The sequence below is a fragment of the Caloenas nicobarica genome, chromosome Z (assembly GCF_036013445.1).
Source record: "Caloenas nicobarica isolate bCalNic1 chromosome Z, bCalNic1.hap1, whole genome shotgun sequence".
In the NCBI taxonomy this organism is placed as follows: domain Eukaryota; kingdom Metazoa; phylum Chordata; class Aves; order Columbiformes; family Columbidae; genus Caloenas; species Caloenas nicobarica.
Genome location: NC_088284.1, coordinates 87,335,060 through 87,361,643, shown reverse-complemented (window position 1 = coordinate 87,361,643; position 26,584 = coordinate 87,335,060). Strand labels below are relative to the sequence as shown.

The 26,584-nt window shown below is 37.3% G+C and overlaps 1 protein-coding gene across 2 annotated transcripts in view; it reads right to left on the bottom strand.

Moving 5' to 3' along the window:
• Positions 1-26,584, bottom strand: part of VAV3 (vav guanine nucleotide exchange factor 3) — a 164,330-nt gene that overhangs the window by 85,938 nt on the left and 51,808 nt on the right. For both annotated transcript variants that reach the window (XM_065655754.1, XM_065655753.1), the window contains exons 3-14: positions 19,761-19,819; positions 18,868-18,933; positions 15,840-15,948; positions 11,846-11,938; positions 11,677-11,745; positions 8,271-8,374; positions 6,155-6,254; positions 5,267-5,362; positions 3,559-3,627; positions 972-1,058; positions 433-518; positions 1-133 (exon numbers count right to left, since the gene is read on the bottom strand). In XM_065655754.1, coding sequence (XP_065511826.1) covers positions 1-133; positions 433-518; positions 972-1,058; positions 3,559-3,627; positions 5,267-5,362; positions 6,155-6,254; positions 8,271-8,374; positions 11,677-11,745; positions 11,846-11,938; positions 15,840-15,948; positions 18,868-18,933; positions 19,761-19,819 — 1,071 coding nt within the window. The remainder of the gene's footprint in view (positions 134-432; positions 519-971; positions 1,059-3,558; positions 3,628-5,266; positions 5,363-6,154; positions 6,255-8,270; positions 8,375-11,676; positions 11,746-11,845; positions 11,939-15,839; positions 15,949-18,867; positions 18,934-19,760; positions 19,820-26,584) is intronic.

Below are 26,584 nucleotides of genomic sequence, written 5' to 3'. Positions count from 1 at the left end.
CTTCTTATTTTCTTTATCAGTAGTGGGGTTATTTGTAATTTTGTATTTCTGAAGATCTATTATTTCCTTCATTTCATAATTATCACCTCTCCGTTTGCAAACAATTACAGCTAGATCAAACAAGAAGATATGCCTATGAAAATACAATATAAAGACCGTTACAAAACACTCCAGAAAGCCAACACCTGAAGTCTTATTTTATGCCCTTTGCCTGTGACACTTCAAATTTTAAGGTGAACAAATAAACTACTGAATAACAAAAGAACACTGAAAGTACTTTTGCAAGAGACTTACTACTTGCAAGGGTGGATAGGCTCTGTAAATGCACAGTGAAATGGAAAGTCATCTCCAGAATCATTGAGCTGACATAAAATCTAACGAGAGTTACTTTACAGGCTTTTTAATAGCAAACACCAGAAGTCATGCCATCACCTGTCTTGCCTCGCACGCTTGTCTAATGTAGTTATCCTTATTTCCCCATCACCTTGAGGTCTTCCATATTGTAAGAGGGAATGATTCTGAAACGGAAGTAATATGTAGAATTCAATATAGCAAAAGTGTTGAGATTATGATACAGTCAAATGTTAGACCCCTCAACTCCTTTTATCTCCCAAAAAAGGACTTTTCAGGCCTGAAAACAACTTATTTTCCTGACTATCATCTAAACTTAGTACAATAAAGAGTCAGTCCATTCCATTTTTGTCTTCAAATGGGAATATTTTTCCCATTACAAAAAGACATAAGTCACTGTACAAATAAAAACCTTTCATATTTATTTAACCAAAGACAGACCTCCAAAAGAGCAGAGATGTCTGTACTGAAATATTCATGTCATTCTAAACCAAGCAAAGCATACTTAATATTACACCAAGAGTACTATAGTCTCATATGAAATTGGAAAAAAAATACATCTATCAATATATTTGACCGAAGTGTTTTGAAAAGATGCATAAATAAAAAATACCACGTACCAAATTCTCTATTGATAGTTGAAACTGTCTAATTTCACGGAGTGTCTCATTATCTCTCTTCACTTCATTTACATATTGAGCCAAGTCCTAGAGCATCAACAGGAAAAGGGGGGAAAAAAACTTTTCCATTACAGACCACTTTAATACGTTATTTGGGCAAATTTATTTCTAATTTTGTCTTTGACTTACCTGCATATTTAGTCATTTTTTTAAAAAAAATTATCTTTAATGTTTAAGAGTTACCAATATGTATGCCCAAATAAAGCAAAAAAAGCCTCTGCATACCTTCAATCATATTTACAACTTTCTTCATCGTGATTGAAATACAAATTCAGTAGCAAGAAAGAAACACGTAAAAAAGTGTAAAGGAGGGATAATTTTTTCTGAATTTTGTTAATGTCTTATTTTGAAGATTAAAGATGGAACTGTAATTTATGCAGCACACTGCCAAAAAAGCAGTCGACAATATCCAATATCTGAGAATAAGACAGAATGTAAATAGAGCGTATAGTAGCAAACATAGGTAAGGCAGCTCAAAAGCAGCATGAAAGGTGTGAACATATCATAAGCCTGGGTACTTATTAGGAGAGAGGCAGCTACTGCTCCAGTAGTGGCATCTTTGTCTTACTGTTACAGCACAGCAGAGAGAAGCCATTACACAGCAGATTTTAAACAGGGCTTTTAATGGGATTTACTACCTGAAGTCACAGGTTGAGATCATTATTGTCCCCTTTACCAGAACATGTAGTGTACATATTTCACTAAAGCATTTAAAATGCTATGAACACGCTTGCATAATAGCGACAACGTGCTAGGGCTTCTCTGTTCATGGCTGGAGATGAGGAGTGAGCGCAAGGGGTAATTGGTAAGGTCAGGGATGCTGAGAGCAGCAGTTGGAAAGGGCATTCTGATCTTCACGACTTGCTCCTACAGTATCCCTTCAGTATGGCCACAAATTTGGAGGGTAGGAGAAAGATACATCTTCTCCTTAAGACATTTTTAATCAGAATCTAATAGCTGCAATCATTAGGCTAGCTTCCCAAATGAATCTGTGCAGGATACATCCACATCAGTCTTGAAAGAGCATAGAAATTAAATAACCTCTTTTCTTGCTGCTAAGAGAAATCTGACAGCATAATCCTCCCTAGAATGTTCTGTCTTGGGGCACAGTACCACCTTGCCAGCAGTTTTTCCCAAAGACATTTTATTTTCCAGCAGACACACCAGGGTTTTTAGAAGCAACATAGCGATGCTGCACAGTTACTTCTACTACAGTGGCTACAGTAAATTGGGAGGGAAACAGGATGCTGCAGGTACAGTAAATTGGGTGGGAAACAATGCTGCAACCTTAAGAAGAGATGCTCATACCTGGGGTTTTTGGTGGGTTGGAGGAGGTGGGGGGTGTTTTGAGGGTTTTTTTAATTGGCTGGTTATGTCCTGCCAGCCAGCACATAACTGCCACAGCCATTGTGGCAAGAGATTTCTTAATTGGTCTTTTATTTTCGGTCCAACAGCCACCAAAAACAACAAAGCAAGCCAGCAAATGGGAAACAAAAAGCGGGACAGGGGAATCCAACCCGGGATTGTTTTCCTAGCCAGTAGCCAGGATGCAAGGCTTGTCACTAGATGGAAGCAACACTGCGCCATCTCATTTCAGGCATCTCTCCATAGGAGACTATGATGGTGGCCCTCTCTGCGTTCACTGCACAAAACCAGATGACAAAAACGGGGAACCAAAAATCTCACTTGTTAGCTTGTCTATATTCTAGGCATTCAAGGCAGACAGTCACATAAAATGAGACAGCTGTGTGACCCAAACCTAACTTCTGGCTTCAGCATCTTCTGTGGACCATACAGATTACAACAGGAGATACGACCTATGTCACATTGGTTTCTTTCCACCTTTTCCCACAAAGGGTAGAAAAAAATTTCACAATTCCAGTACACGAATGTCACAATTCATGCCATAAAGTCACCTGAAGCCGAACCGCGTTTCATTTCTGAAGCTGTGCAGAGAAACGCATATTACGCTATACAGAAGGCAGTGTAGCTATTCTAGAAAGCATTTGTTCGTACCACTTGCTGGTGAATATAAAGCAACAGATACTGTACCTCCAGAAAGACATTACTGCTTTCAAAGGTAAAGCCACAGAGATCATATTAAGACAACAGAAAAAAGTCTTGCAAAGACAGGTAACTGTCTTCACCTCACTGGGAAACTACTGACCTTGATTAGAATTGACTTACAGTGGTAGAAATATTCCTAAATTTTGGAAGTGACCAACATTATTGAAACACCTGGTTTTCATCTCATCATATGACAGCAAAATGACATAGAAGTAAACTGAAATACTGAAGTCTTATTTCATAAACTTCCCACTTCAGAAAACTACTGAACTTGTTTCCCAGACTTGAGCAAAGCCCTCAACTATGTACTTGCCCTGACATACTCACAAAGCTCACAGTGACCTGTGGAAACACGTTTCACCTGCTGTGAAGAACATTATCTCCTCCAGGAAACACAGTTCTGAGCTACCATTTCAACTGCCAACAAAGACATAAATACTTAATTGTCGTGAATATTTACCTTCATTGCATCAAGTGCCAGTTTTAGATTTGCCTTCTCCATGGGATCAGTAGTGTGCTTTACCAGCTCCTGTGGACAGAGCAGTTAAAACTTTTCACCTACTGTCAGTTTATAAACGGAAGTTGTCGTTGTTCATCCCCACCCCCAAAAATAAAATTTATAAATTAATAAACCCCCACACACCACGAACGACAAAACCAGAAAACACGACCCAAGAATTCACATTTTCATCCTCATAGTGAGCCGCCTGTAACTGAGTGTGGACTACTGCAAAGAGGTAATTGGCAAGTGTTTAAGAATGACTGTTCTATAGCCTAAACACTGACTTCAGCTGATAATGAACTATCATTAGAAGCTAATTTGGTCTGTCTAGCACTTAAAACTTGCCAAATCAGATCATTATGTGCATGCTGAAAGCATAGGTAAACACCTGTGTTCATTTGCACATTACTATATGGTATGTCATCCCATTCCAAAGCATGCACTTGTCTGCAGAGGGGGATGTAGGCGATGTATGCTGGCAATAAAACCTCAGCTAAACAGCGCACTGCTTAAAAGTCACTGTCTCATTACACCCAAGATAAAGCTGACTTAGAAGACATATTTAAATCAAATGTAAATGTTTAAATAATTTTTAGCCACTTCCCGTATGGAAAATAAAGGGGCTTTTTTGTTTTTTATGAAGTGAAAAAGTAACTTCTTGAGGAAACAGGTTATTTCTTCTTTATAGTTTGAGAAAAGAATTATACATTCCAGCTAACATAACTTGCTAAAATCGTCGAAAATGAAGGAATAAGCATTTAGACTTTACATTATAATTCCAATAATTTACTGGAGTTTTTTTATTTCAAAGTCTTTAAAATATTTCTTTCTTGTACAATGTACACTATAGTGTCACACAGAGCATATTGTATATCATCTTTTCATAATGTACACGCTGATTGTAAAATCATGACTCAGATCTCATAAGTTTCTTTAAAAAGCCATTGTACTATTCATTATTTTTTCCAATTTTCCATTGATCAAAATACCGACGACCCATTTACGAAATATTTCAAAAAATTTAATGTTACAGAACGTATGTTGCTCTGCAGAGTCAAAATTATGCTTCACATACAAGTAGTAGATCTTTTAAAATGACATTTTACAAGCATCAGCAGGGTTGACAGCTTAATATAGTAATATATTTCTTTGCAGCCGAACTAATGAGTCTCCTGGCACAGCTATCAAATTAAATTTATAAGACTCTCCAACCTTATTACAGGACTAACTGCAAAAGCTAATGCTTGCGGGTTATAACAAGAAGCATTTCAAAATAAATATGGCTTTATTGTAGTTTATGACAGCAAAAAAGCATCTTAAAAGTATGCTGTAAGTATGGTCCAGCTTCCTCTTTTGGGGGCTAATGTTTCACATTCCGAAGAACCATGATTATAGTTTGGTACTGTTAACCATTTTAAACATACCAAGAAAGGCTCAGATACTGAGGAAACAATCGTATTTTATTCTTTTTTCCCCAGATATGCTTCAGCTCTGAGGAACTGTCTCTGGAAGAAAACCACACTTGTCTGGATTTTATTTTGTAACAAATCAGCCTCTGGAAACTCAATCAGCTCCCCTTGATAAAGACCTTCAGCTCTCATTCTTACAATCCACTGCTGATAAACAGTTTTGCTCTCAGTCCTCTTAAATTTAAAAAATAAAATACCTGGAGCAGTAGGTGATACTTTAGCACTCTCTGCATTGGAACCACTAAAAGATCTCGCAATGTAAATTTGCCATTATTGGCCCTCTTGGAACATTCCTAGTTCAAAACAGGAGAAGGAACAAGTCAAGAGAGTTAGAAAATCAAAATATCCAAGTGATATATATAAGAAAATTCTGTGATAGATGGGCCAAGCAACTATATTAAAGTTAAGATTAAAAAATATCAACAAAATGAAGGGAAACAGTTGATATAGCAATAAAAGCTAAGCAAAAAATACTGGGCCTAGACCCTTGTTCTTAGATATTTAAACAGCATGAGAAAGCATAAAATAAATGAAGACAACAGAAATCAGGCGTTCAATTGAACTTAAAAAAAAAAAGAACACACACACACACACACAAAACAAAAACATTGCCTATAAGCACAGTGAAGGCAGCAAACATTACACCTATCTCCAAAAAAAGCAAAAGAGGACAGTCAGTCTCACTTCAGCCCCTGCAAAAATTAGGGAGCAAGTCCTCCTGGAAGCAATTTCTGGGCACATGAAGAAGATGATTCTGATGAATCTCAGTCATTCTGCAATTCTGTGTTCTCAGCTGAGATGTGACAATAAACAGAAAGGCATCCTTGATGATGACTTCCTGAAAAAAAACCCTAATCCTACTGATGTCAGTGGCAAAACTCTATTCACTTCAGTGCCAGGATATGTACTGCAACAGCTCACTTACTTACTTGATCAGAGGCTCCGAAAAAAAGAAAAGGAAGAGAAACACATTCACGTATCAGTCCAGCTAGTTTGTCATCATAAAGTTTTGACATGGATGAAAGCAGGGCATATTCACAGAAACACATGGGGTTTGTATATATAAATGTTAAAAATACTGATACCTCTAACTTCAATTTAACATCTTCTTTCGTCTTAGAGATGTTGTCTAAGCATGATATCGCTATCTCCACTTGACTGCAGTACTGTCCATAAATAACCAATCTAAATCAAAGCAAAACAAAGAATAAAATGAACATTTGCTTATTTAAGAATAATCCCTGATCATTCCATAAATACGTTGTTAACACTCCTCCTTTCAAAGGGAGCAGTGCCTAAAGAAGCAGGATAGGATCTAGCCACAGACTTCAATGGCAGCATGAATACCAGGAAGAATATTCATGAGAACACAATTTTTCCCTGCTTTAAAAATGCTGCAGATCATCACAATTTCCTTTAATATTCACGCATGTATGTTCTGATAAATATGGCACTCATTGAAAAGCAGCATAACTGCTGTTTAACAGAACAACAGTCTGTAGTATTTACAACACCGTAGATTTCCAAGACTGTAACAAATAAATTCTGTAACACACGCTTAATAGGACTAATTACAGCTATCCTTTAAAGAACTTGTAGGTTACGCAAACTGATCCATCTCCAACAGTTTTTACCAGGTTATATCCTGTGAGCTCTCAGATCAAAATAATAGTGTATGAAAAATCAAGGAATTTTCGACAGTTGTCAAGGTCAGCAATGCTTCTTGAAGGAGCCTGGTTTTATGACAGAAGGTTCCTGCCCCTGTTTGGAGTGCTTCTTTCTGCTACTCCCATTGCAAAGCGTGCTGTTTCCTTTCAACTTGTCATATATTTCTTGAGCAGATTCCTTCTGTACGCTTCATATCTCTTTTCCATTAGGGGTCTCCCAAATTTCTTTTTCTTTCGCCTAATCTTTACCTTTTTTTTTTAATAATTCTTTTTTCACAATTAAAATTATTCTACCGATTCAACACTGAGCACTTCCAATTACTTTTAATCACTACATGGTTAAGACACTGAGTCTATCTCCATGTGTTTCCTTTTTGTATAATATAAACTTGAGGTTTCTTCCCAGTGTCCTTTGTTCCCCTTTTAGCACACATTTCAGAAGTACTTTTGAAAGATAAGCATTTTCCAGAACAACTTCTTGTCCCCTAATTCTCTCTTGCAGCAGCAGAAATTCTAACAGCCTGGGAAATAAGTATGTCCCGCTCCAACACAAAAGCTGAGACAGAGGGTCTTTAAAGGCAAGACTGTGGGCAGCCTGGAGCACGCTCCTCCCTCAGAAAACGACTCTTCTGTCTTGCATTTTCTTGATGCTGCTGTGCAATTTCTCACAAACCTGTTATTACTGCAATGAATCTCCTTCCCCATCTCCCTCAAGCAAATCCAATTAGCTCCCACAGGTCTCTCCTGCTCTGGTCCCAGAAGGAACTAATTTTTAACCACAACCCAAGGGTTAATTCAAGGTACGCCAGCACTGTAGCCCACAGTACAAGTGTTCTTCAGCAAAGTAACACAAGCATATAAATTAATCTATACAATGCAACAGCTGTTCAGTGCTGGCAGAAAAAAACAATCTGAAAAGGTGGGTAAAAATACTGGCAATTAGCCTGCAGGGCACGGCACACTGCCACAGCTACGCTGTTAGCAGCTTGGCTGGTTTTCACTGTTCGAAGGTTGAGCATGTTTGCTTTATGGTCACACCTTTGACTGAGGGTAGGGTAAGACACTAATCTCTTCTCTCTTCTCTTTTGCACCTGCTTTCTCTTCTTTCAAGTTATGACCTCTTCTGTTTTCTTTGACCTGGAGTAGCCTTAATATATACCCTTCTTTTATTTTGCACCTTTCTCCACTTTTATAACATTTTATTTATTAAACAGTACAGGTACATGCTATAAAATACCTGGGATTATTTGTATTAAAAATACTATTCAAAATAAGCTATTTAACTTTTGTTCAAAATATAGATGTTACCTGTCTATGTCAAAACATTGCCAAAACCAGAGGTAAGAAGAGGGAAGGCTCATATAGCAATAGGTTACATTTTGACTTCCAGGCTACAGCCACCAAATACTAGCTTAATAAGAATACTGACCTCCATTTCATTCCTGTTTCAGAGACATACAGACAAAAATATGGTAAAATACTTTGCTAAATTGAGCGTAGATTATCACTATTAGTAAGAACGCATAAATCTTACCTTTCCTTGTAGTTAATAAAAATTTGATATAGGTTCTGATCATTTTTGTTAACAATGGAATCATTGATGTCCTGTGTTAGACTCCTGTGAATTTTCACCAAATCCTTAAAAACAATAATGAGGAGAGGGAAAGGCTTTTAAAAACAGAATGACTTAAAGCTTTGAATATAAAAATAAATTATTTCATGCTAGATTCACTAATTTCAATAAATTGGAAAACAGATCATTTGAGAGTAGAACCTAATTTCAAGGTTTGCCACATTTCCCATACAGTGCGACAAAAAAAAAAAAAAACAAACTCCAAGAACTACCTATTAGAGATTAATTTATTCTAGCTTGGAATGTGCACTGTTAATTCATCTTCATTTTATAATGATAATTTTAAAATTAAGCAAGTCAAGTAAATGCCTCAGTGACAAGATGAAGTAATGATTCATGTCCCTGAGCTGTGAAAAATTAGTTTTGTACATTACATTGGTCAATTAGCGATGTTCTAGTGCTAAGTTAACTGCAATCATAATGAGTTTCCCAATACAGCAAGCAACTAATGGCTGAGAGAAAGGCAAGAACATTGCAGAAAGATTTGCTCCCCGAGTATAATAGGAACTCACCTTACTTGTTCACTATTATACAAAAATTTGTAAGCAACTATAGGAGATTATGTCAGCCTTAATACTGTATGCATACTGCCAGACAATTCACAAGAAATTAAGTCAAAACAGATTAAAAGTTTTGAAATCAGGATTACTGACTGTAAGTGGTGCATAGACCACTGCAATGAAAAACAGAGGACTATTTAAAAAGAAAAAGCATTGAAGACGGTTTAATGTAGTAAATTATAATATGCAATATTGAGTTGTGAACTAAGTGAAAACATTTCACTTCACATTGATGAAAACTAGGAGTACACACAAGGTCAATGATATCAGAAGTGAGGCAGAAAAAACTTAAAACAGATCAAATTCAGTTGCTAGTAATTGTGTGGCCATATCCTCAGAATCTTAAGTTGCAGCAGACAAAGACATTACTATAGAAATGCTTCTCGATCAGTATATTACAGGAGCACATTTTCTCAGGAATGCACAGGGACTCAACTAAGCATCACCTATGAAAAACTGCTTAATGCTAAGAGGACAAAATGTCTTTTTGAGCTTCTATCTCCAAAGTCGAGTCTTAAATTAAACTGATGTTAACATCATTAGAAGTTAATAAAAATTCCAACACTTCAGTATACCTTACACGTACTTCCATCCCTCTTTCCCTCTGTATGTCCATATATACATATCAATTCAAATGCATGCATAGGTGTACATACAAATGTGTCTATAGATGTGCATACATATCTACATAGATGTACATACAAATGCATATATATGTACACATACGTACACAGACATACATGTACACAGATACGCAACACAGATATTCGAGCCATTTTATTGGACAGAACGTTGAAAGCTGAGTCCTAATGAAAGGCACTGGCAAGCTGTTTGAAGTGGTTGTGGGCTTTTTTCCTTAAAAATAAAATATATTTTGACATCAGCAGATAATTTTGTCCAGCAAGAATCTTTCAGAATCTATATAAGCAACACAGCATCTCTCTAAAGCACCGATCCTTCACCACTATCCTTTAACAGAGGTAAATCCATCCTATTCTGACAACACCACACTTGCTCTCCACATCACAGCTCTGTGTAATAGCTATTCTTAGTTTAAAATAAGCTTCCACTGCCCTCCAGCCTTCCTGCTGAGGAACTGCTGCAGAGACAAGGTCCTAGCAGACAAAGTGTTTGCACATATTTTTGGCTTAGGCAAGCCCTGTATTTCTTTTAATGTCTTTGGATAACTAAGAAATGTTACTGGAGAAATAAGCACCATCTTGTAACAGCAGAATACTGAGTGTTGATAATGAAAAGCAAAGTAAAACAACCGAAATACAGGGCGTTTCAAAAAAGATCGACACAATTTCAAAGCAACAGTGACTTTGAATTGGGTTCAGCTTTTTGAAACACCCTGTATAACAGTTTATGTGTCTTCCTAGTTTCAAATAAACAGGTTTTGTTCTTTTTACTCCTCTTATCTGATTCCCTTACATTTCTTTAATGAGTAATGAGTGGGTGACATCTCCATTTGTGCTTATAGCCTGTAAACCCTTTCTATACCCCTGTGCAGCATTTCATGTTGGCTGGCTTTAGGTCTTTCAATGCACATAAGTCAACGTGCCTGGGCACAGGGAGCCTCAGGAAAGAGGCTTACAGTAACTTATGCAGAGTACTTCAGGGCCTTATTTGCAATGAATAAGAAACATTAATATAGGAGAGAATATGAACTTGTTTTCCAAAGAAGGGAACTCTACAAGCAGGTTACTGGTATCTGTGGCAGTAGTTTGGACTAATATTAAAAGAGAAGGAAATTACACCAATTGAGAATCTTTAAATCTTTAAACTCTAATAGCGGGACAAAAATGGCAAGGTGTCAGGTATCATCGTCAGTGTAATAACTGTTGTAATTTAGCTTCTGTCAGGATGGTGCTGGAATAGCAACTAAAACATTCCTACAGACCAGATTCCCCAACACGACCTCCTACAGCCCTGAGAGCCTGTGGGACACGCCAGAGACGGCCAAAAAAGAGGTGATCTTTTACAGACAATAAAGGTTTGATGTGGCCCATGGGTCAAACTCTGGGGACCCTTTTTCCTTTTCTTACACTGTGCCTCATAAAATAACATTGTTTTCATTTGTCTGTGTTGAGAGAGGCTTCACACCATGTCTGATGTCTTCCTGTCAAGTCAGATAAAGACAGCTGCTAAATACTTTCATCAACTGAAAATACATGTAAATTGTCATACTATTATGATTAGGCCAAAAATAAATGGACCCAAGTAAATCACAGAAACGGTTAAGATTTCAGTCAAAGAAAGAGGTCTCCTAGACACTTCACAGAGGATCTCCTTAACCTTTCCAGTGCCAGATTCTGAATCCAAAACTGTGAGTTAACTTCAAAATGTCTTCAATGCTAACAGTCAGAGTAGATAAAAGGATTTGCAGAGTAGCTATAGAAATCCTCATGAAAGAACCATTCAGCTTACAGTGGTAGGCATCACTAAGATAACAACATGTACTGGAAGATAACCCATCTTCTCTAAGTTATCAGCTTCTAAGGGTCAAAGATACTCCAGTTTATAACCATTCACTATTCGACATGATAATACTATTTCTCTTATCCTATTTTCTCAAGCAGAAAAACAACAGCATGCACATCCTTTTTTATCAACTACCCTAGCATCTACATAAATGCATCATGCATCTTATTTCAAATAATCATCCTGTGCAGTAACACATAACACAAATGTATCATAACAAGCTACAAACCTTATATCTGTTTATTAAATATGCAATTACTTACAGGAATGTTGATGAAAACAGTATCAAACTCTGATGCTGACAGAAACCTTTTCAATGGCACCATGAAAAACTGAAAGGAAAAGAAATGCATATACATATTGACTATGTCATTATATTTTCTAGACTGTTATAAAAATACGTAAGTAACAATTCCGTAAGTCGTATCTTACTTTCTCTATCGACTCCAGAGTTTCAGTGTACTTCTCTTCAGTTTGCTTTATTTCAGCAAGGCAACAGCTTCTTATGTCATTTTCAGTGTATTTCTGCAATTACAATGGAGTCAAGTTTAAGTCATTAACAAGTACCTAATGGATAACAAATGTATTTATTTGTTTAGAATTAACCAATTAGGATAACTGCTTCCTGAAATTTTCTCAGTACTGCAGCCTCCTAAGATGATAGCAATAACCAAGACTATTTTAATGTTCAATTAGCTGATGAATTTAAGAGTTTTACTAAAATTCATCATCAAAGGAATATTATGAAAAGTTAAAGTTTAGACATAAACCACTGAACTCCACATATACTTCGGAAGCTGAAATACAAGGTCACATTTAACTTACATCCAGACTTAAAATACTCAGCAGTTAATAATTCCATTGAACTTAACAGGACTAAATCATGTAACTTTGCATTGCCATAAATATTGGATTCAGCCTAATCCCTGCACTTATTTAGCTTTTCCCTTTTAGTTCTCAAGGGGAGCTTTCTCTTCAGACACAATATGAGCACGCTCTCAAGTCAGGAAGTGCAGCAACCTCTATGTTCAGCTCTTTCATGCACATGGATTTTTCCCTGTAAACCACCAGACTCATAGGAAATTGAAGTAATTACCAGAACTGGACTCCATTAAAAAAATTATAAAAATAACTCAGAAATCTGATTTCAAAAAAATCAAAAAAAGATACCTGGAAGAAGGTATGGAAGCATTCGTGTCAAGCAAGACTCAAAATACCTGGAGACATATAGGTCAGCTTGGAGACCTGACACAGTAACTGGATAGGCTCTTACAACTAAAATCAATACCTGATCTAAAATGTTTTCTCCAAAAACAACAATACGCAGCAGCTTAATAAGGAATAGTACTATTAATATCACATCCTTTCTGAAGGCCATTTATCAGTTTGTAATATGCTTCCAAGGCATCCTTCAGCATACCCTTGACTACACCTTACCTTTTTTCACCCAGCGTAGGCAATCCACATACTGCACATATTAGACCTGATGACTACAGGTTACTCAAATACAGGAGGAGTCAGGACTAGAAATTTAGTACTACAGCTCTTTCCATTCAGTAGAAGACTTCTAACTTTCGAACAAAAGTTGCAAGTCATACAGGCACATCAAGCTTTGTCACCATTCATCCTTCTGTTTGCTGTTTTGACGTATCTCCTCTATCCTTCTGTCTATCTCCATGTGACTCTACAAGCAGCTCCTGCAACTGCAACTTGGCTTATCACTCTCGTCTACCAGGTGCTGTGTTATCTCAGAAGTTACTCTTTAAAACCCAATTGGTGCAGTTATTAATTTTCCCACAACAAACATTAAAGTGCCATCCTTATCAGCTGCAGACAGAAGTAACCATTTCGCAAAAATGCAGTCTGTCATTATCAGTAGAAACGTACTTTGTGAGGTGAGCATCATCTGGTATCAGCTTCACCAAAAAATCTATCATTTATTCCCAAATTCTTTGGCAGGAGGAAGCAGGCACTGTCAGTTAATCATAGTTAATTAATCTCAATAAAGTATTAGAATTTTACATTATTCAGGCTTTCAGTTATTTTTCAGCTTTACCTTTGTGAGCTCAATACTGTTCAAACTGCTTGCAGTATTTGCACCAATTAAGAAGTTGTTGTACCCAATAGGAGTTTACATCCATTCACAAAATGTGGGGGTTTGTTGTTCACAAACTCTCATAAGAGCAATGCAAACAAAATCCTGGGATTCCACTTAAAACCATTCAGTTTTATGCTCACCTAATCCAAACAGATCATTCACACAGGCGCTTTTGGCAGAAATTAACATATCAATTTTCTATCTGTACCACAAACTTCTAGAATTTGAGTGCAATAAACAAAACCAGAGATGAAATAAGAACTAATGTGCAATACTGGTACAAGTGAGAAAAATTGCCTTTGAAGGTCAGCTATTGCTAGAGCAAAATTAGTGGAACAGTTTACTTTGCAAGATAATGATGACAAATCAAGGATGAGGAAGATGCGAAACATTTTGGCTGCTATTGGAGACTCTGAACAGTATTGGGTTCTTCTAAAAATCTCCTTGAAGATTGTCCTGTGTTAGTGTTCTCATATCCACGGAATTATCACGTAGGATTCAAATGAAAGAACTGCACAAAATCATCATGTTAGCATGCCATGTGTTTATAAACCTGAGAGGAAATTATCCCATACTAGAAATAATTACCACATTCAAGAAAGCTGTCACAGCAAAACAATTGCAACATCTCCATTCGTTACATGTTGTGGAAAAAATATTTTGCTGTACCGTGTTTTCAATTTTCATTTACTTTCTATAAGATACGAGTCTGTTCAATCTGAAGTATATAGGCTAAGATGCAACTAAAATTAGAATGTGAGAGTTCTGGTTGCTATATTAATCATTTGCTAGAAACACAGATATGCAAGAGTGACATTTGTAACAGGAAGGAAAGAATGAGAGAAAGTTTACACATTATCAGCTGTGAGAGATTACCGTTACAGCTGAAAAGAAAAGAAGACACCCACACTCATTAAATGAAACCCAAAACTTAACACATTTTGAGTCTCAGTATAAAATAAAACCTCAAAACGAGATCACAGTGAAGATTTCCTATGACTCAAACACTTTTCTAAAACATCCTTCCTGCAAGTGAATGAAACTTCATTAGATATAAAACAGTGGTTTTTCAACCCAGTTTTTTATTTGGCTTTCATTGAATAACCTAAACTTTACAAGATAAACAAAATTAAGGAAAACGTGGAAAACTAACTTAACTTCCTGCCTATCTCATCCTTGATTTATATGCATTACCTGCAGGGCTTTGTACTAACAGAAAAACAGGCTTGAAAACAGTATTGTTAAAAACAATAGAGATTAAAACAAGACTGTAATCTTCCCAAAGACAAGATAGTGATAACTTTCAGGAACCACCGTAAAAGCAGAGGACACAAATCACATTAGACATCTCCCACACTTGCACTGAAAATATACACAAGGGTTTCTTGGTTTTGTTGTTTGGTTGGTTTTTTTTAAACAAAAAAAACCAAAACAACACCAAACCAAACAAAAAAAACCAACCACAACACACCACACAACCAAACACAAAAACACCACACTTTAGAATTTCTCGCTTCTTCATGTAACTATATTACTAAAAGGCAATACGGAAAAGTAAAGGCAAGTTGCACGTTTACAACTTAAGACAACAGGAAGCATAATACAGCTTCATGTCAATATAGAGGAAGAAAACAACTGTCCTAAAAAATATCTTGTCATGACCACAGACTAACATTTTCCATGTCAGAAAACACTTTTCTGAGGAATAGCAGACAAGTACATTAGGGCTTCTCCCAATTAGCACGTAAACTTTATTGCCTAAGTTTGGATTTTTTCAAGACAGTTTCAAAAACTGACCACAGTACCTTTATATGATAAAGTTAATAAGCTACTTACACCATTCTCAGTAAGACCAATGTACTGATCAGCAAAAAAATACATGGTTGGATAAGTAGGAATTTCATTGGTATGAAACAATTATCAGTTATCCTTGTTAGATCAGTGGTCCAAATTAGGGCTGAAACAACAGTGTTTCACAATATCATAACTTAATTTTGGAAGTAGGACACTTTGAAGTAAGCAGTTAATTTAATTGCTCTTAAAATAGCTGGTAAATCTTACTATTTATAACTGAGGAGCTTAACAAAATAAGTAATTATTATTGCATTTCATTAAAAAATTACATTTCTTTCAAAAAATTACCATAGTTAGTGTTCAACCTTTTGCCAAAATAGCCTGCAAAGTCTTACATAGGAGATCGTACACTGCATATGACAGCTCAGGATGCAACTGAGCATGAGTGAAGTTTCATTAAAACTAACTATAAAGAGGTAATTTCACATATATTAACTTCCAAAAATATAACTGCTATTGAACTGGAAAACGTACAGGTTGCTGTGCTGCTTCATCTTTCATTAGGTCTTCATAAACCTCCCCACCTTCATCTTCTCCATAGACACAATCATACAAATCCTCATCTTCATCAACACCAGTTTCACTGAAAGAAAAAGACAATTATAAAAGCTGTGCAGCACAGGCAAATTACCATCAGCTTTGCAAGGGACCACTCCTCATAGGAAAAGATTTCTACAGTAAACAAACTAATTAATTAATAGAACTATCTAATGAAAAGAACTCATTAAGGGAAATTAAGTCCATTAATTTTCTTTCCTCAACACATTTAAAATACAATTGTACTAAATCAACACAACACAGAACATTGCACAAATTTAGAACCACATAGGAACTAAACCAAGCACTTAAAGCAGCTTGTCAGGACAGTTTTCTCAGCTGCTCTCTTCTCTTTGTCCCTTTTCCCACCAGATCCAGTGAAGAGGAGCTGCCTCTCCTTACTGCCTGGCAGCCCACTGCACTGGGATGAGAGACACCGATACGGGTCTCTTTCCTGCCTAAAGAAAGGATTATCTGGGGTAAAATACACTAAAGACTGCCGAGCCAGCAGCTGAGAGCCTTACCTCTACACCATAAGCCAGTATCTTGATCACCTCATGGCAACCTTCAGCTACCCAAAAATTATAAGAGAGACCTTACAAACTGAAAAAACAGACAGTTCAATAAAATAGAGTATGCACACGAAGTGTCCTCCTATTACCCAGACTACAAAACTACCTCAGTATAAAGTCAATGCTCAACTCTATCCTCAGCTAATTCAGCTTTATTAGAGTCAGTCCTGATGGACTTTCACCCACACTTCATAGGGTATGTCTAGGAAAGAATGCTACAAGATACTGAAAACAGTCCAGTCATCATAATCCAGAAACTTGATCTGATGTGCTCATAATTTTGAGATTTTTAATGCTGGAAGACTAAAACGCGTCCGAGAAAAATAAATTGGGGATTGGTCTGCTAGAACTAGGAAAGACAACCATTTCTGTAAGTGGATCGTCAGTACTCAAGAACAGGACATCAGAAGCTCTACTGGTAGAAACTAATGATTTCAAAGAAATCAAAATGAGTGTGAATTGCTACCAACACAGCTGCCACATGGACTTCTTGGAAATGCCAGCCAAAATCACTATGGCTATAGTCAGGACTATATACAGAAATCAAGTGAATTTTTTATTTCTCATTAAATACGGGAGGCTTTTTGGTTTTGTAGTTTTTTGTTGTTCTTGTTTGGTTTTGTTCTTTTTTTTTGGTGTTTTGGTGGGGGGTTTTTGTGGTTTTTTGGTACGGGTTTGTTGGGTTTTTTTAATCAAGGACATCAGAAGGATAAAGTAAGCAAGTGTTAAAAGTTACAACAGATTGAATGATTAAAAGAATGTAGTTGAGGGATTCAACAGAAGACAGAAATTGCTCACATCCTTTCCTTTTCCAACAGGTACAATTCCCTGGGACACCTAGAAAGCTCAGGTGCTCCAAGGTTAGTGTAACATTTCAGCTTGCACCAGTGATGATGGTGTGTTACCGTCTCACATTAAACACTAGCAGCTGTGCCATATGCAGCACAGACACACACCATTTTACCACCTATGCTCCAGCGAACAAAAGCTGGCAAAAAAAGCAGAGTAAGGATAGAAACATTTAACTACTATTACTCTTTCTGACAGAAACCCTTAAATTCATTCTAAATTCTTCAGACACCGTTTAAACCCCAGGGACAATTAAATTAATTTTAGTCCAATACACTTACTAATTAAGAGAAACTAAAAAATGTGGGCCATTTGCGTTATTCACTGGCACTTTTGTTTCTTGTGAAGAGAGAGTACTTCTCAAATTGCTTCCTCCACAATTGAGACAGTATGTAGCTATCAAATTTCAGTGAATAGTATTTGTAATTCGATGCAAAAGAAGAGCTACAAATCTCGATATCTTTGGTACGATTTGTTAAATCATTGTTTTGTTTTTATAGAAAGATGGTCTCCCAGTACTGAATTTGTATACCTATTTAAGAACTGATAGAAATACGATTTTCAAATGGTGCTAATGTCATCACACCTAAGAAATGAGAACATCACCTCTAGCCTACTTGGGTCTCAGAGGAATCAGCAACTCCCTCCTTCCGCACGTTCAGCTACGTGGAATGAAAAGCAGCTGCCTATGAGACAAGACAGCGACAGGAGACAGGGAGAAGCTTTGCACGGAAGGTGATAAATTGAGCGACACCAACCATTGTGAGGTTTCCCTTCTTTATGGGCAGTAAAGAAACAAACCCACCATGTAAACTGCAGCTATTTCACCTCATGGCAGCAAGTGACATACAACATGGACCAGAGCCAAGACAGAGCCAGATGAGCACTAGGGAGGTGAGCGCTGGTGAACTTTCAGCTTTGGGACAGCAAGCTCTGATCCTAGCTCTTGTCCAACATGATTCCTAATGGATCTTAAGAGATCTCAAACATACAAGAGTAGTTCTTCCTGACAATTTTTTATGCCTAGATGTATTCAGCTCACCAGTCTGCAAAATATAGCTGCAGTCTAGCATTCAATACTATACAGTATGTTCATGTCTATCTTACCTGTACCTCAAAGCCAATGTGAAAATTGGCAATAATTAATAATCCCGCAAACATTTACCCAGAGAGGTAAATGCATCCATATGAAGAATGTTATTGATTTTTAGGGAAATGACCTACTTGAGTTATCATCCTAACACACATTTTCATTGCAAGTTGAAGACAATTTCCTTGGGTCCCTTACGACTGATAGTGCAATTCTATGAAAGCATTCTCATAGTATAGACAGACAATTTAAAAATACATTCGTGAGCTATTTTGCTACCAGTACCCTCTATGAAACGTGCTTCCTTACATATACAAATGTATTACAATCATTCAGATAAGCTTTCAGAATTAATTCTTCCTGGTCAACATAATGGCTAACAAAATTTTTTTTAATCAAATAAATAGCATGCAACTAGAAGCCGAAATGTGCAATTTAAAGATTTACAACATACTCTATTAAATCAGGAAGAGCTTTGTAGATATCTTCATCATCAATGCTTTCTTCTGTAGGGAAGGGCCTATAGAAAGAAAAATTGCATGAATTATAGACAGCACTAGCCTCGTCACATAGTGGGGTTTTTTTTGGTTTCTAAAATTTTTACATAGATTACTCTATGCTAATGTGTTAGTAGGTCCTCCTCTTTCTCTGATGAACAGTATACATTGTATCTAGACTTCTATATATGAATTGATGCTTAATAAAAGATTCTACTGGATGGGGTTATAAATCATTACTAACAAACATCACTGTCATTTTTTCAACTGAGAATATTAACTACTATTTACCACAGGCCATGGATTACAGGACTGACTAAGGAATTTTGTCTATGTTTTAAGAACATAACCCATTTATATATGACAAAACTGCTGAATCAAGCCTTTCAAAATGATGTAGAACACCAAAGCATGAAGTCTTTCATCTTCTCTCACAGCCCACAATTATAGTTCACGAGGTTAGGTTTGGTTGGCAGTTTTGTTGATTTTTAGAAGGGAAAAAGAAGAGAAAACCCATTTGTCTTTAGACAGGTTAGCACTGCGTCAGCCTGACTTACAATCCACGTGTCACAACTACCATACAAGTTCTGTGATACTAACCATGCCTTTGTTCACCTCGTGTTTCACCACAAAAAGTAAATGTAGTTTAGGCACTTCAGTAAGCCTACCAGAGGTCGAAGATACCCTTCGGAATTCCTCAGAGGTCCAGAGCCTTGCTTAGCTGTCCACTGGGCAGTCTGGTTTACAACCAGAAAAGTTCTTACTGGGGGACACTGCCTATACTGCCTCTAACAACTTTTCCAAAGAGCATCATGCAAGAGGCCCACCATTCACCAGGGCAATAACATACCTTATTCCTGTGCCTAATGCAATAGGAGTGCGGGAAAGTTTTGAAAGCGTTTCTATCACCTGGAGAAGAACGAAACAGAAACCATTATTAGTTGTAGAACAAAGCAATGAAACATTTTGTTCTCTATTGTTTAATTATCAGCTACACCATTTTACATGGAACGATGCAGACAGACAGAGCATCTGGTTGTGCCAAACACTGAGCACACTGAACTTCCACGGATTTCCCATGAGCTGGTCTTCAGTGCTTTTGTGCTGGGGGATGTTACGGGAACGCAAAGAGGGCGTTCTTTACAAGTTTTAGCACAAGTAAAAGCCAATTTAAGTGGATTTTAAACCAGGTCATGTGTGTCACAAATTATACATTCAATCTGCAATTTGACTTGGATGTAATTGCAATCAAATTTTATTTTACAGACTCCTCTGAAGACTTTTTTTTTTAAATTGTATCTCCAGAAAGAAAATCTGAACGTATTAATTTGAGCTTTTCCAAATACCAGCCAGAAGAGGGAGCCAAATGCCAAACCAGCAGAACACCACGTCTCAGGGCTGGCTTGCAAAGGAAATGTCACCTCCTATTAGCCAAACAATTAAAGAAGCTGCACATTTGAACCCATAAGCTTTGTTTCTTTTTAGAAGACGGCAGCAGTCTAGAATCTCATTCTAAGAAAATACCTCCTCTAAGTGCTCAAGCGTATACAATAAGAGAGAGAGAGAGAACACTAGGGAAAGTAGAATACACGTACGCATGGTCACATAAATGAGAGTTATTTTGCTGTCAGCTAGCATAATACAAGACCAACTTCTACTCTGCCGATCATGTCCTCTGTCACAAATACTTTCTCTTATTTCGAGCAGTATCAGACTGGCAAGCCTTATTTGCTAGAGAGAGAAAAAGAGCCAAATTACACCCTGTTTGAATTTCCATACTTCCAATTACAAGGTTGCCCTGAACTTCTCAGAAGTTTCAGGTTGGGTCTTTACAAATTAAATTCTGCATTAAGCTGAAGTGAAATCTGCAAATAAGTTTTTTATCAGTAGTATCAAAATTCAGTACAGCAATTCTGTGTTCCATGGGCAGTTGGGAGTAATCTCTACAATTAAAATTGTTTATTTTTGAAGTTCTAATTACAAGACTAACCTGACCATAAAACACAAGAGTTAAAAGTACATCTCTCAAAGGAAGGACAATGACCTGTTTACACAGGAGAATAGCAAAGTACAAACCACAGAATAATCCCCAACTACAGAGCTTAAAATGAAACTACAAAGCCTCCAAAGTGAACCAGGTCTCATATGCAGAGGAGCAAAATTCAGAATGAACTACGTGATATTACTGCTGTAAAAGGAACATTTTGAGTTCATTTAAGCTGCTGTGAAAATTAATGTCACAGAAAATGTGGGTTTGCCTTACAGAAAAGTCAATGAATAATAAAAATAAATAAACCAATAGGTGTGGGCACCTAATAATCAAAGGTGCGGGTACATTAATTCCCATATGAATAGAAGAACTGCAATACAGCCTAGAATAAGTTTTGGAAACAGTGAATAGAAGATGATTGAATAAACCATAAAGTTAATTAAAAACTATTTCATATTAGTCAAAAAGAAAAAAAAAATATTCCTTTAAAAAGTCTGCTGTTTCAGGGAAGTTCTGGTTTCTGTACCAGACAAGAACCTGTCTCTGCACAACTGCAAGAATCCCAGTGCAGGATGGTAAGAACTGCTAAGCCGCGTGAAACAAGACTCTACGGAAGTTAACTGAAAATTCAATAGCTGGCAAATTGTGCTGTTCTGACAGATGCGTGAACATTGATTGGCGATATCAGGAAAAGAGGTTTAATGATTATCGAAACAGAGTGGGGCAAGTCTGGTGAACTAAATATCCCTTTCTTGTTTCAACGTGTTATTTCCCAGCACAGAGAAATCTTTTTGCAAAATATTACACCGACACAAACCCTTTTCCTTACAGGGATTCTCACTTATCCAGCATAATCAAACCCAGCAGAAGTATGGCTTACTCTTTACAGCTAATTATTATTGCCTCAAGATAACACTAAAGAGATCTCTACCCAAGAAAAAAATTAAAAAAAAAAAAAATTTGGGAAGGTAACTCGTAATCACATATGAAACTACCACTTCTGGTCAACGCACTATTTCAACATCACATACTTGCAAATGTACTTGCTCTAACATCAAGTGGGGCAAGAACAGATTTTCCTTCCACATGAAATTTCAGTTCTTTGCTTCGGAGCCACTGCAGAACTCTTAATAAGAGTTCCGGAATTTCTTGGTCTATAAGGAAGCTCACAGTTATGTACGGGCTGAGTTGTCAGAAAAACAGTAACGGCTTCAACAGACATTTATCAAAACAATCAAACTAAACCCAGCAAAATGTCTGACTTTCAAACCAACAAAGATTCTGGTGTTTTCCAGAACAGTGCTATTTTGAATCCCTATACATTTGACATGATGGAAGCTATAATATAGTGCAATTCTGAACTCCAAAATTACAGTGTACCATACACGTGAAAGTCCACAACATTCAATTTAATGCTTTTCATGAGCTATTTTTTTTTCCTTTTTCTCTTCCTTTCAGCAGAGCTTGAATCCGTTTTACCCATTTAACCCTAAATGATTGCTCAGTTCCCTTCCACAACAAGGACTCAGACAGATGCTCCTGTACCTTCAAATGAGGCTAAACTCATCTTGGCTTAAGTGCAAAAGTAGCACTCCTTGCTTCTACAAAGTCCAGAGCAACAAGACTTCCAGGGCTGGCTCTGTAAGAAACAAATGTACAAAGAGCTGCAGGGCCTTTGCACACACACTGTTAACAGGAACAGGTAGTGAAAACTACATGTCAAGTAAAGATTCGTATTTATGCGCTGGCTAGCTACGACACATGAAAAAAGAAACACTTATATTCCAAAACATCCTGCAATGACTACATCCCCTCACACTGGAAAACTCAATAACTCTACGACTGTACTGCAGTGAAGCTAAACCTGGGAGACGCCAGCAAGAGACTTTCAGGCATCAAAGGAAGCGCCCCCTGCACCCGCACCAATAGAGCTCCTTCGCAGTGACTAATGCTGTCAGACAGAGACTAAGCAAGTCTTTAGAAGTCACGTCGAAGCCACACTTGCTTCAAGAAAATGTGAACATCCAAGTTTGTTCATCAGTATATAGCCAGTTTATGCAAAATATGACACAAAATTCAAATCTACGGCCCTGCAAGAGGAAGCGCACCTCAGCCCACAGCCCAGCAAGTGGCTCTGCACCTCAGTCATGTCTCGGGCACAGCCAGCAAGAGCAGCGGGCTTGCACTACACATTAACTTTTTACTTCATGAATTTCTCTAACAGCAGGGGGTTTTTGGCTTGGTATTTATTATTGCTTCGTGTGACTTACTGTTGTAGGTCAGACTCTCTAGTTTATGTAAGCACTTTCATATCCCTTGCCAAAACGGTATTTTGTAATTTCCTGCAGCCATACTCTTCAGTAAATCACATCAGATATTCCTACGCACACTTACAGCAGCAGTACACTATTTTACTTATTTCCGTAGCAGTGGTGTGTCTAAGTTTAAAATCATCATTTTGCATGTCTGTCAGAGAAAAGATGAAGTTGCTATAAATGAACATATTCTCAAATGACTTCTATTAAGAAGGAAGATTTATCATTTGCTACCTTGCAGTTTACCAGGCCATGGACAACTTTGGATCAATAGTTCATTTGGCTGGGGGGGTTGAACATATCTTAATATTTTACCGTAATCCATCACTAACTTTTGAACCAAAAGACCTCTAGAAACTGTTACATTTACATTTGCATTTAACTTGGCTGACAGATGTGAAAAAGTACATGTAGTCAGACAACTCGAGGGCAATACCATAGCTGCTGATCTAATGAGCATATATTCCAAGTAAAGGGTGTTCATAAGTTAAATTGAATGTTTTCTCTCTATCTGCCTTGTTCTGGTATCACGTTAGTGCTGTGTGTTGGTTCAGGTTAGTTTTAATCAAACCACAAGCCTCTAGGGAAGGAGAAAGGATGAGGAATTTTCAAAAAAGGCAGAATAAAAAGACAGAAGGGTGGGGAGAGATTGCCCAAAAGCAAAACCTTTATTTCACATAGTGGCACCTCTAATGGGCCCTTAAAAACAAACAGCAAATTTCAAAAATCAGCTACGCAAATAAGCCTCTAATAAATACTGCTACAGCATACATTGAAGCGTTGAAATCATACAGACACAAACATGTGGAAGACAATTTATAGCCTTGGCACCCACACCAACATTTCCTTAGGAACACAACAGTCTGCAGACCTCCAGCAGGTAGAAATGTAATAGCCTGGGTTTGATTACACAAAGTGTCACATATAGCTGCATACTGATTCTCACTTCATTCTAATAATGAAGTTCAAGCTCTAGGTGTAGAACACCAATTGCTGCAATCCAAAGGAAAGTCATAAATGTACTTTCCACAGGCATAATCACCAGCTGCAGGATGCTGCCTGTTTCCTCACTGACATCACCTTCAGCTACCCATATTCTGGCATCTCTCATCATCCATGTCCATTCTTCCATTTCCACTGAGCTACATCCTCAGGAAATACACCTGCAGACCTCTCCATCCTTCTTTCCCATCCAGACTTAGCACTGGCTCAGTAGCAGTAAGGAAAACAGCCCAACTGTCCCAGGGAACCATAGCAGAGACATTCACAACCCTGACTCAGAAGCCTCCAAGCAACTCCAAAATAAAAACCAAGACAAAAACCTCCTGGGTGTTTCTTCTTTCTGCTTGTAGATAAGCTAACTACAGAGATGAAAACTGCCGGGACTTCAAAAGCCGTAGGGAGATGCAACATTTTCTCCAAAACCTTGTAAAGGCAAGGTGGGGAGAACGGTAGTTTGACACCAGGAAGGCAAGCAGAGACAGAGATACAAAAGAACATAATTTTTAAAAAACACCATAGAAGACACAAGAGGACAGATGACCTGATGTCCAGAAGGACAGGTTAAGGTTGGGAATATCTTCCCCTTTTAGTAAAAATAAAACATCTGACATTAAGTTAGAAATATCCAAAACTGAAGAGTTCTGTTGTTTACTTTTCACATCTCTAAATCATACCAAGCAACGCTTGAAAATCATATGTTTACGTTACAGACATAAAGTATCTATAGTGTTTTTCTCTAGGACAGTAGAAGCATAAATGTAGCTTCCGACAATAGTAAAGGGCAGGTTAGACCTCTCACTAGCCAAACCCCTCCCCTCCATCCTTTTCACGCATGGAGTATTTTTAATAATTTATCCCTTTTATAGGGGGTGACACCTCTGATCATGCAAAATGCTAAACTGGAATAGTGGCACTGGCAGACATAACTACACAACTGTACACGCTATTCCTAAACATTACTTACACATACACCCAAAAAAAAAAAAAAAAAAAAAAGAGAGAGAGAAGAAAAACTGGATGCTCTCCAGGAATTCATAAAACTCAGTGCCATACTATTAGAAACATAATAAGCAAATCTTTAATAATCAGTATCCATTTATGGACAGAAAGGTATATCATATTAAACAAAAATTGTGCTTAAAATGCCATTTTTTCAAACTTTAGATCAGTGCCAAGGCTACAGTTGCTTGTCCAAAAGCATCAAAGGTTCCCTAGACAGTTCTGCTCTTATAAGGAACTGAAAAAGTCCAAATTGCACAAGCAGCACAGTCCTGTCAATCTCTTGGTCCCTTTTGTCCAAAAGTCTGAGAGACTCACCAAAGCAAGTTCAGGGAGAGAGTTTTTGCAGCCACTTCCTGCCTGCAGCTGGTGGTTTTGGTTCTGTGAATACCTTCCACCTTCACCACGCTTTGGGGGCTTTAGGGCTGGGTTTGGGTTTTGGTTTTTATTTTTAAACTGTTGCTTGAAGAATGACAACCTTGCTTCAAGCACTGGTGTGATATAAACAGCACTTAAGCACTACAGCTAATAGCATGAGTGCAGACTGCCTTCAAGCATACTATCCTTGTGAAAGAGAGAGTTAAGTAGGATTTTGTCCTTTCTGGTGCATTTATTACCTTTGAGGTTTTGCGCGGAGGACAAAGGAATATAAAAGGATATGCCTAGGACTGTACTACAAAACCCAGCTGCCACTAAATCATTCCAGTTCCCTTTGTAATAAAGTTTATAAGGATAACCTGCACTTAAAAACAACATCTTCGAACCGTATACAGCTTTGATCAAGTGCTCATTTTCAATGCTTCGTGAACTTACTGATGATACCACAATTTTTATATGGGTCATAACAGTAAACAATCAATGAAAAAACAGCTTTTCCCTGCATTTTAAGCAGTACATTTTAATATAATGTTATTTTTTTCCTAAATGTAAGCATCCATTTTAAAATCCTTAGTGACCTAACCATGAGATTATCAAAGGTGTTCAGACTTTGAATAGAATTCTTTTTTAAATAAGAATGGACATAAATCAATGGTGTGTGTTTTTCAAAGTTACATTTCTTTTGCCACTGTCCTTTAACAGACTTCAAAAGACTATTTTTACATGTTTGAAAGGAACAAGCAAATTCTCTATAAACTGCAACCACCAGTTTCCACGTTATACATTTGGATGCTCTTGACCTTGGATATTTAAAATTAGCATACAAATGTTTTAGGAGTGCTTTCATATTCATTATTGATTGCACCTCAAGTATTGTTTTGGGTATGCATCCTGGAGTCTAAGTGACATGTGGTTTCTTCATTCCCACTGTATTATTTCACTCTAATATTTAAACTGATTCCTTGTCAATTTTGATATTAACAAGCAGGA